The 9,854-nt window shown below is 45.8% G+C and overlaps 1 protein-coding gene across 1 annotated transcript; it reads right to left on the bottom strand.

The window, feature by feature from the left end:
- Nucleotides 1-2,859: 2,859 nt before the first annotated feature.
- LOC142068726 (uncharacterized) lies at nucleotides 2,860-4,685 on the bottom strand. The gene is made up of 2 exons (XM_075118546.1): nucleotides 4,008-4,685; nucleotides 2,860-3,419 (listed from the first exon to the last, which is right to left on the bottom strand). Exons 1-2 carry the CDS (start codon nucleotides 4,588-4,590, stop codon nucleotides 2,884-2,886), a joined length of 1,119 nt encoding a protein of 372 aa, XP_074974647.1. The 5' UTR covers nucleotides 4,591-4,685; the 3' UTR covers nucleotides 2,860-2,883.
- Nucleotides 4,686-9,854: the final 5,169 nt, after the last annotated feature.

The raw sequence follows: 9,854 nt of genomic DNA, 5'->3' as shown, positions 1-9,854 counted from the left end.
ACTGGTGTCTGCGGACCCCTGGGGGTCCCCAAGGATACTCCAGGGGGTGTGCGGGCCCCGCTGATCAACTCCTCCTCCCTCCCTCAACTCCTCTATCTCCCAGAGCCTACTGAAGCCAACTGGGAGATTTTAGGTGCTACAAGTCCAGCAGCACAGTGGAGCTAAGGGTATGTCTACACTACGGAATAAGGTCGAATTTATAGAAGTCGGTTTTTTAGAAATCGGTTTTATATATTCGAGTGTGTGTGTCCCCACAGAAAATGCTCTAAGTGCATTAAGTGCATTAACTCGGCGGAGCGCTTCCACAGTACCGAGGCTAGAGTCGACTTCCGGAGCGTTGCACTGTGGGTAGCTATCCCACAGTTCCCGCAGTCTCCGCTGCCCATTGGAATTCTGGGTTGAGATCCCAATGCCTGATGGGGCTAAAACATTGTCGCGGGTGGTTCTGGGTACATATCGTCAGGCCCCCGTTCCCTCCCTCCCTCCGTGAAAGCAAGGGCAGACAATCATTTCGCGCCTTTTTTCCTGAGTTACCTATGCAGACGCCATACCACTGCAAGCATGGAGCCCGCTCAGGTAACCGTCACCCTATTTCTCCTGGGTGCTGGCAGACGCGGTACGGCATTGCTACACAGTAGCAGCAACCCCTTGCCTTGTGGCAGCAGACGGTACAGTACGACTGGTAGCCGTCATCATCATGTCCGAGGTGCTCCTGGCCACGTCGGCTGGGAGCGCCTGGGCAGACATGGGCGCAGGGACTAAATTTGGAGTGACTTGACCAGGTCATTCTCTTTAGTCCTGCAGTCAGTCCTATTGAACCGTCTTATGGTGAGCGGGCAGGCGATACGGACTGCTAGCAGTCGTACTGTACCATCTTCTGCCGAGCAGCCATGAGATGTGGATGGCATGCAGTCCTTCTGCACCGTCAAAAGATAGATGGAGTGGGTCAAAACAAGAAATAGACCAGATTTGTTTTGTACTCATTTGCCTCCTCCCCTGTCTAGGGGACTCATTCCTCTAGGTCACACTGCAGTCACTCACAGAGAAGGTGCAGCGAGGTAAATCTAGCCATGTATCAATCAGAGGCCAGGCTAACCTCCTTGTTCCAATAAGAACGATAACTTAGGTGCACCATTTCTTATTGGAACCCTCCGTGAAGTCCTGCCTGAAATACTCCTTGATGTACAGGCACCCCCTTTGTTGATTTTAGCTCCCTGAAGCCAACCCTGTAAGCCGTGTCGTCAGTCGCCCCTCCCTCCGTCAGAGCAACGGCAGACAATCGTTCCGCGCCTTTTTTCTGTGCGGACGCCATACCAAGGCAAGCATGGAGGCTGCTCAGCTCACTTTGGCAATTAGGAGCACATTAAACACCACACGCATTATCCAGCAGTATATGCAGCACCAGAACCTGGCAAAGCGATACCGGGCGAGGAGGCGACGTCAGCGCGGTCACGTGAGTGATCAGGACATGGACACAGATTTCTCTGAAAGCATAGGCCCTGCCAATGCATGCATCATGGTGCTAATGGGGCAGGTTCATGCTGTGGAACGCCGATTCTGGGCTCGGGAAACAAGCACAGACTGGTGGGACCACATAGTGTTGCAGGTCTGGGACGATTCCCAATGGCTGCGAAACTTTCGCATGCGTAAGGGCACTTTCATGGAACTTTGTGACTTGTTTTCCCCTGCCCTGAGGCGCATGAATACCAAGATGAGAGCAGCCCTCACAGTTGAGAAGCAAGTGGCGATAGCCCTGTGGAAGCTTGCAACGCCAGACAGCTACCGGTCAGTTGGGAATCAATTTGGAGTGGGCAAATCTACTGTGGGGGCTGCTGTGATGCAAGTAGCCCACGCAATCAAAGATCTGCTGATATCAAGGGTAGTGACCCTGGGAACTGTGCAGGTCATAGTGGATGGCTTTGCTGCAATGGGATTCCCTAACTGTGGTGGGGCTATAGACGGAACCCATATCCCTATCTTGGCACCGGAGCACCAAGCCGGAGAGTACATAAACCGCAAGGGGTACTTTTCGATAGTGCTGCAAGCTCTGGTGGATCACAAGGGACGTTTCACCAACATCAACGTGGGATGGCCGGGAAAGGTGCATGATGCTCGCATCTTCAGGAACTCTGATCTGTTTCAAAAGCTGCAGGAAGGGACTTTATTCCCAGACCAGAAAATAACTGTTGGGGATGTTGAAATGCCTATATGTATCCTTGGGGACCCAGCCTACCCCTTAATGCCATGGCTTATGAAGCCGTACACAGGCAGCCTGGACAGTAGTCAGGAGCTGTTCAACTACAGGCTGAGCAAGTGCAGAATGGTGGTAGAATGTGCATTTGGACGTTTAAAGGCGCGCTGGCGCAGTTTACTGACTCGCTTAGACCTCAGCGAAACCAATATTCCCACTGTTATTACCGCTTGCTGTGTGCTCCACAATATCTGTGAGAGTAAGGGGGAGACGTTTATGGCGGGGTGGGAGGTTGAGGCAAATCGCCTGGCTGCTGGTTACGCGCAGCCAGACACCAGGGCGGTTAGAAGAGCACAGGAGGGCGCAGTATGCATCAGAGAAGCTTGGAAAACCAGTTTCATGACTGGCCAGGCTACGGTGTAAAAGTTCTGTTTGTTTCTCCTTGATGAAACCCCCCGCCCCTTGGTTCACTCTACTTCCCTGTAAGCTAACCACCCGCCCCTCCTCCCTTCAATCACCGCTTGCAGAGGCAATAAAGTCATTGTTGCTTCACATTCATGCATTCTTTATTCATTCATCACACAAATAGGGGGATGACTACCAAGGTAGCCTAGGAGGGGTGGTGGAGGAGGGAAGGAAAATGCCACACAGCACTTTAAGCACAGCACTTTAAAAGTTTACAACTTTAAAATTTATTGAATGACAGCCTTCTTTTTTTTTGGGCAATCCTCTGTGGTGGAGTGGCTGGTTGGCCGGAGGCCCCCCCACCGCGTTCTTGGGCGTCTGGGTGTGGAGGCTATGGAACTTGGGGAGGAGGGCGGTTGGTTACAGAGGGGCTGCAGTGGCAGTCTGTGCTCCAGCTGCCTTTGGTGCAGCTCAACCATACACTGGAGCATACTGGTTTGGTCCTGCAGCAGCCTCAGCATTGAATCCTGCCTCCTCTCATCACGCTGCCGCCACATTTGAGCTTCAGCCCTGTCTTCAGCCCGCCACTTACTCTCTTCAGCCCGCCGCTTACTCTCTTCAGCCCGCCACCTCTCCTCCCAGTCATTTTGTGCTTTCCTGCACTCTGACATTATTTGCCTCCACGCATTCATCTGTGCTCTGTCAGTGTGGGAGGACAGCATGAGCTCGGAGAACATTTCATCGTGAGTGCGTTTTTTTTTCTTTCTAAGCTTCACTAGCCTCTGGGAAGGAGAAGATCCTGTGATCACTGAAACACATGCAGCTGGTGGAGAAAAAAAAAGGGACAGCGGTATTTAAAAAGACACATTTTATAAAACAGTGGCTACACTCTTTCAGGGTAAACCTTGCTGTTAACATTACATACATAGCACATGTGCTTTCGTTACAAGGTCGCATTTTGCCTCCTCCCACCGCGTGACTACCCCCTCAACCTTCCCCCCTCCCTGTGGCTAACAGCTGGGAACATTTCTGTTTAGCCACAGGCAAACAGCCCAGCAGGAATGGGCTCCTCTGAGTTTCCCCTGAAGAAAAGCACTCTATTTCAACCAGGTGACCATGAATTAGATCTCACTCTCCTGAGGATAACACAGAGAGATAAAGAACGGATGTTGTTTGAATGCCAGCAAACATACACTGCAATGCTTTGTTGTACAATGATTCCCGAGTACGTGTTACTGGCCTGGAGTGGTAAAGTGTCCTACCATGAAGGACACAATAAGGCTGCCCTCCCCAGAAACCTTTTGCAAAGGCTTTAGGACTACATCTAGGAGAACCGCAAATGCCAGGGCAAAGTAATCCTTTCACATGCTTGCTTTTAAACCATGTATAGTATTTTAAAAGGTACACTCACCAGAGGTCCCTTCTCCGCCTGCTGGGTCCAGGAGGCAGCCTTGGGTGGGTTTGGGGGGTACTGGCTCCAGGTCTAGGGTGAGAAACAGTTCCTGGCTGTCGGGAAAACCGGTTTCTCCGCTTGCTTGCTGTGAGCTATCTACAACCTCCTCATCATCATCATCTCCTTCGTCCCCAAAACCTGCTTCCGTATTGCCTCCATCTCCATTGAAGGAGTCAAACAACACGGCTGGGGTAGTGGTGGCTGAACCCCCTAAAATGGCATGCAGCTCATCATAGAAGCGGCATGTTTGGGGCTCTGACCCAGAGCGGCTGTTCGCCTCTCTGGTTTTCTGGTAGGCTTGCCTCAGCTCCTTCAGTTTCACGCGGCACTGCTTCGGGTCCCTGTTATGGCCTCTGTCCTTCATGCCCTGGGAGATTTTCACAAAGGTTTTGGCATTTCGAAAACTGGAACGGAGTTCTGATAGCACGGATTCCTCTCCCCAAACAGCGATCAGATCCCGTACCTCCCGTTCAGTCCATGCTGGAGCTCTTTTGCGATTGTGGGACTCCATCATGGTTACCTGTGCTGATGAGCTCTGCATGGTCACCTGCAGCTTGCCACGCTGGCCAAACAGGAAATGAGATTCAAAAGTTCGCGGTTCTTTTCCTGTCTACCTGGCCAGTGCATCTGAGTTGAGAGTGCTGTCCAGAGCGGTCATAATGGAGCACTCTGGGATAGCTCCCGGAGGCCAATACCATCGAATTGTGTCCACAGTACCCCAAATTCGAGCCGGCAACGTCGATTTAAGCGCTAATCCACTTGTCAGGGGTGGAGTAAGGAAATCGATTTTAAGAGCCCTTTAAGTCGAAATAAAGGGCTTCATTGTGTGGACGGGTGCAGGTTTACATCGATTTAACGCTGCTAAATTCGACCTAAAGTCCTAGTGTAGACCAGGGCTAAGTCAGGCTCCCTATCTGCCCTGGCTATGCGCTGCTCCCGGAAGCAGCCAGCACATCCCTGCAGCCCCTGGGCTGGACAGGGGGTCTCTGTGCCCTGATCCCACCCTGAGCACCAACTCTGCAGCTCCCATTGGCTGGGAACTGCGGCCAGTGGGAACTGTGGGGACAGTGCCTGTGGGCAGGGGCACCACATGGAGACCCCCAGGCCTCCCGCCTAGGAGCTGCTACCAGAGAGATGTGCTGGTTGTTTTTGGGAGCCGCCAGAGGTAAGCGCTACCTGGCCGGAGCCCGCACCCCTAACCCTTTCCCACAGCCCAACCCCGTGCCCCAGCACAGAGCTCGCACCCTGCGCCCAAACTCCCTCCTAGAGCCCGTACCCCACACCTCCTCCCACTCCCAAACGCCCTCCCAGAGCCTGCACCCCCTTCTGCACCCCAACCCCTTGCTCCAGCCTGGTGAAAGTGAGCGAGGTGGGGGAAAGCGAGCGACGGAAGGAAGGGGGGGTGGAGTGAGAGGGGCGTGGGAAGAGGCGGGGCGGGTGTGGGGCCCTGGGGGAAGGGGTAGAGTGGGAGCAGGGCCTGGGACTGAGCAGGGATGCTTGGGGGTCGTCAAAAATTTTAAATCAAAATGGGGGTCCTTGGGTTGTTAACGTTTGAGACCACTGGCATAAGACACTCCTGTTTATAAAGCTTCAGTCATCCAATCTATGAACAGAAACACCACGTGACTTACTAGGTGGCCAATAATGAAACACAAATAATGAGCAGTATGTATGCACAATAATCAAGCAGTGAATAAATCACAGGCAAAAAATTGTTAGCATAAATTACTTTCCAAACAATTGTGAATGACAATTTTGTGGAAGTCATAGCCTGATTGTGGGTGACTTGCAAATAGAAGAAAAGTCCTAAATTAGTTGGATACGATAATGGATAATTCAGCCAGCCTATGCACTTCACAGATGGACAAACTCATACATAAAGAGGTAAAGTGATTTTCCCAGGGTCACTTAGCAAACTAGTAGCAGAGATGGGAAAGAAAGCTAGGAGTGCTTGTTGCAAGCCATGTGCTCTGATCTCCTGTCACGGCTATCCAAAACAGAAGCAACATTTCACGTGAGCTGGTGCTGGTGGTCCTGTGTTGCTATATTTTATAATATAGCATACAAATAAAAGCTTATCATCAGTTTTAAAAAATCCACTTCACTTTTTATGTTAAATTTGCAGATAATTTACATTTAAAAATTGCAAACCACAGTGCAAGTGATGCTCTGACAATTAAAATCATCCCACTTTAACAATTTGTGTATTTAAAGATATTTACATGCTAGCCTAGGAGGTCTGAAAGCTTCTCTGTTGTGCATGTTGTGCCTAGTATTGTTTACGCTTATGCAAATCTTTTGAAATATGTAATGCTTTCAACTATTTGACATAATTTAGCTCCAGTTAAACATGATGATTAATTTAAGTCATCTTGTGATCTTTGTAAATACAAAATAAATATGGAAAGAGCGAGGTGGGGAGAAACGCCAGTGTAAAATTAAAGGGACACTGGCAGGTTTAAAATCAAAATTTAAAAAATTCCTTATCTGCATTCCTAATTTCATCTTCAATTATTAAAATTGAGACACTTCCTAAAAATGTAGGGCCTGGATTTCAGAAGTGTTTACCCATAGCTCTAATTAAATAAAATCCATGCACTAAGTGCAAAGCACCTATGATCATTTAGGCCTTGAATTCCTTACTTTTCACCATCTATACTTTTTTATGCACTTCATTCAGCTTTTAGGTTTGTAGTAGTCAGTTTCACCTTTTAACTCTCCTCAATTAAGGGTCTGATCCAGAGCTCATTGGAGTTGATAGGAATTTTTCCATTGACTTGACTGGACGTTGGATTAGACCCTAGCACAATGTTGCAATGTTTGTGTTGCAAACACTGCAAAGAAAATGTTTAAATCCTGACAAAAATTGGTTTTACATTATTAGAAAAATCCTGAAGTAATTTCCATTTTTGTTAGGTTTTGCAAAGTCCTGTTTATTTTTTAAATAAAACCTATATTTTATACCTACCCTACCGGGCAATGTCTTTTTTAAATGTATGGTTTAGTGTGTGGTATGCTTTGATGCTGAGTGATTAGTGCCATCTTGGGGATATACAGTATTAGAGAATAAGCATTCACCTTTCTATTATTGCAATATTAATGTGATGTCCTCAGGTCCATACTCTCACTACCTTTAAAGCCAACACACAACCAGGGACTGGTGCTCTGCACAGCATATGTGATTCACTGTAAGGTAGTTCTTATAGCCATTCAGCAGAATCCTTCCTGTGGAAATATTTTGTTGTCGTCTAGTAATTTTGCCTGTAGACAATTATTTGTCATGTTGGTCCTGACGATCTGCATTTGCTGTCATTTAAAAAAGGGTAAAAAAGAAGGAATGACAACGTAACATTTCTCTTTTAATACATTGTGTAATTAAACATTTGAGAGCCAAACAACAACTAAAAAGAGTGGTTGTGTATAGAAGTATATTCAAGTTAAATTCATATATGAAGGGAAATGTACCTGGTATATGCCAGCTAACAAAACTCATACTGTGCTATGAGCCTGGAAACGCTTATGCATGTGAGTAGAATTACTCCAGTGTCATGCCTTTTGTAACCATTGGGAATACTCCTGGGAGCAATTTCGACCACATGTTTGCAGGATCAGGCCCTATACTTTTACAGTGATACCTGTTTATCAAGGACAAGATGGAGGATTAAAAAAATTAATTTAGATAAATGATGTTTTGGATAATTTGGGATTTTTATTAAATATATAATAAACGTGATATGACCCCATTTTAGACAAGCCCTTTTATTTAAAAAAAATAAGTCATATAAGCCAGGTTTCACTGGCAGGGATAGGGCAACAGACAAACATACATGCCATGGTAAATTGAATGAACAAATATGGCATGAATCATAAAATATATTTTAAATAAACCAAAGTTCATAAACACAACTAGCCAGAGACAAAAATTTAATCAAACGGGACACACAAATACAACACATTCAAAAACCTTCCCCCATGCAAACATAATGGACCTCAGCTGGTGTAACAAAACCAGTTTCAATGGATTTGAATGATTTCAATGGAGCTACACTGTTCGCGATTTTATTCATGCTGAATGAGAGAATTAGTGTTGGGAAAACTAAATTCCCAGATTTTCAGTCTCTCTGTTAATTTTTGAATAAATTTTAAATGTAGGGAGTTGCTAGACGGCTTGTAGAAGAGAAATCTCCTTTTCTGCTATGAAAGTTCATTGGTGGGGGAGCGGGAAAATCCCTCTTCGGAATCTAGAAGCTATCTTGCCTTTTTGCTAAGGTATATAATTACTTTTGCAGGTGTTCCCACTTCTTAGTATGGAAAAAAGTGCTTGCCAGATTAAAAAACTGTAGTAAGCAATATAAACTATTTCTCACACACACCAGCATTTCTTGCTGAGACAAGTGAACAAGGACTGTTTTAAAACATATAATTACACAACACTACTATATATCATTTATTAAACCAGATTCCCCCACCCTCTCTTCTTTCAAGTTCTTTCTGGAAACACTTTTTTCTTCCAAGAGGCGTATTAGCCACGTTCCTCCCCATTTAAGAAGTGTTTCCAAATAACAAAGACAAACAAAACACAAACCGAATCTATGCAGCTTAAAAACCTACATATGGCACATGACTATGCTATTATCTTTCTTTTATTACATCATCTTCCTCCTCTGTTATTTGTTGCCTGCTTAGGGCCTGATCCTGCAACCACTTACTGCTGACTAAACCATATGTCACCACACATAACATAGATTCATAAATCTTCAGGCCAGGAGGGACCATTAAAACCATCTAGTCTGACCTTCTGTATAAGACAGGCCATAGAATTTCACCCAATAACTTCTGCCTCAAGCCCATAACTTCTTGTTGTGCTAGAGCATATATTTTAAAAAGACACCCAATGATTTCATAAGTTGACCATCCATCCAATAATTTCAATATATAGAAGTTGACACAAGCGTGCCACATAAAATGCTCCACTCCTGTCAAATTTCTATACTAAACCCCAAAGTTTCCAAAGTGCACAGTGCAAAGATCCAGCATGCAAATCCTCACTTGTTTATGCAAAAATGTTTTTTTGGTTTGGACCAGAATCTTTCTTTTTAAGCACCTATGCCTCACTCAACCCAGCTTCTCAGCAAAAAGCCGGGCAAAGGTTTTACAGCATGCCCTGCGTGCCTGAAGAGTTAGGCTTTCTTGGACCAAAGGGCCATCTTAATATTTATTGATACCTGTAGTGGAGCCCTCTACAAATGCTATCAAGCCAAGAATCCAAACTGTTAGCCTGATTGTGGAGGTCCTGTCCATGCTACCAATTGGCATACTTTTGTCATTGGCACAATTGTGTTGTAACTGGAACTGCTGTTGTAGTATAGGTGTAGCCTTATGGTGAAGCCATTTATGTTGGAAAGTGCTTTGATATATGCTGATGACAAGCACTATAAAAGAGCTAGGAATTATTACTATTATTTTATTGTTACTTTTCAACCCCATCTGTTCACGGACATATGAATGTCGCTTTTTTTTTTTTTTTCAGATGGTCAAGGAAAAGCATTGGACGGTTTTCCTTCAGCTGTTAATTTTACTTTTTTTAATAGGTATTTTCTACACTAGTCAATTTAGTATCACTCTCCCCCCCCCCCCCCCCCAAAGTCAGATATTGGAGGAAAAATAAAGGAAAGATTATTTGAAGGAAGATGTTGGGAATGTTTTACACAGAGCAACAGAGTCTAGTTCAAAAGCTACAGGAACATCCTCTATACATGGTATCAACTTATGGGAAATCAAATCTGAAATATACAACGCATAAAG

Source organism: Caretta caretta, chromosome 13, assembly GCF_965140235.1.
Source record: "Caretta caretta isolate rCarCar2 chromosome 13, rCarCar1.hap1, whole genome shotgun sequence".
Classification (NCBI taxonomy): domain Eukaryota; kingdom Metazoa; phylum Chordata; order Testudines; family Cheloniidae; genus Caretta; species Caretta caretta.
Note: the sequence above shows the minus strand (reverse complement) of the source record. Positions and strands in the feature narration are given on the sequence as shown.

What these genes read in the sequence shown, in the direction of transcription:
- LOC142068726 (XM_075118546.1), bottom strand. Translation starts at nt 4,590, where the DNA reads ATGCAGAGCTCATCAGCACAGGTAACCATGATGGAGTCCCACAATCGC. An exon ending in AGGCGGAGAAGGGACCTCTG is followed by an intron (nt 3,420 to 4,007) that starts GTGAGTGTACCT and finishes TTTCTCCACCAG; the next exon opens with CTGCATGTGTTTCAGTGATC.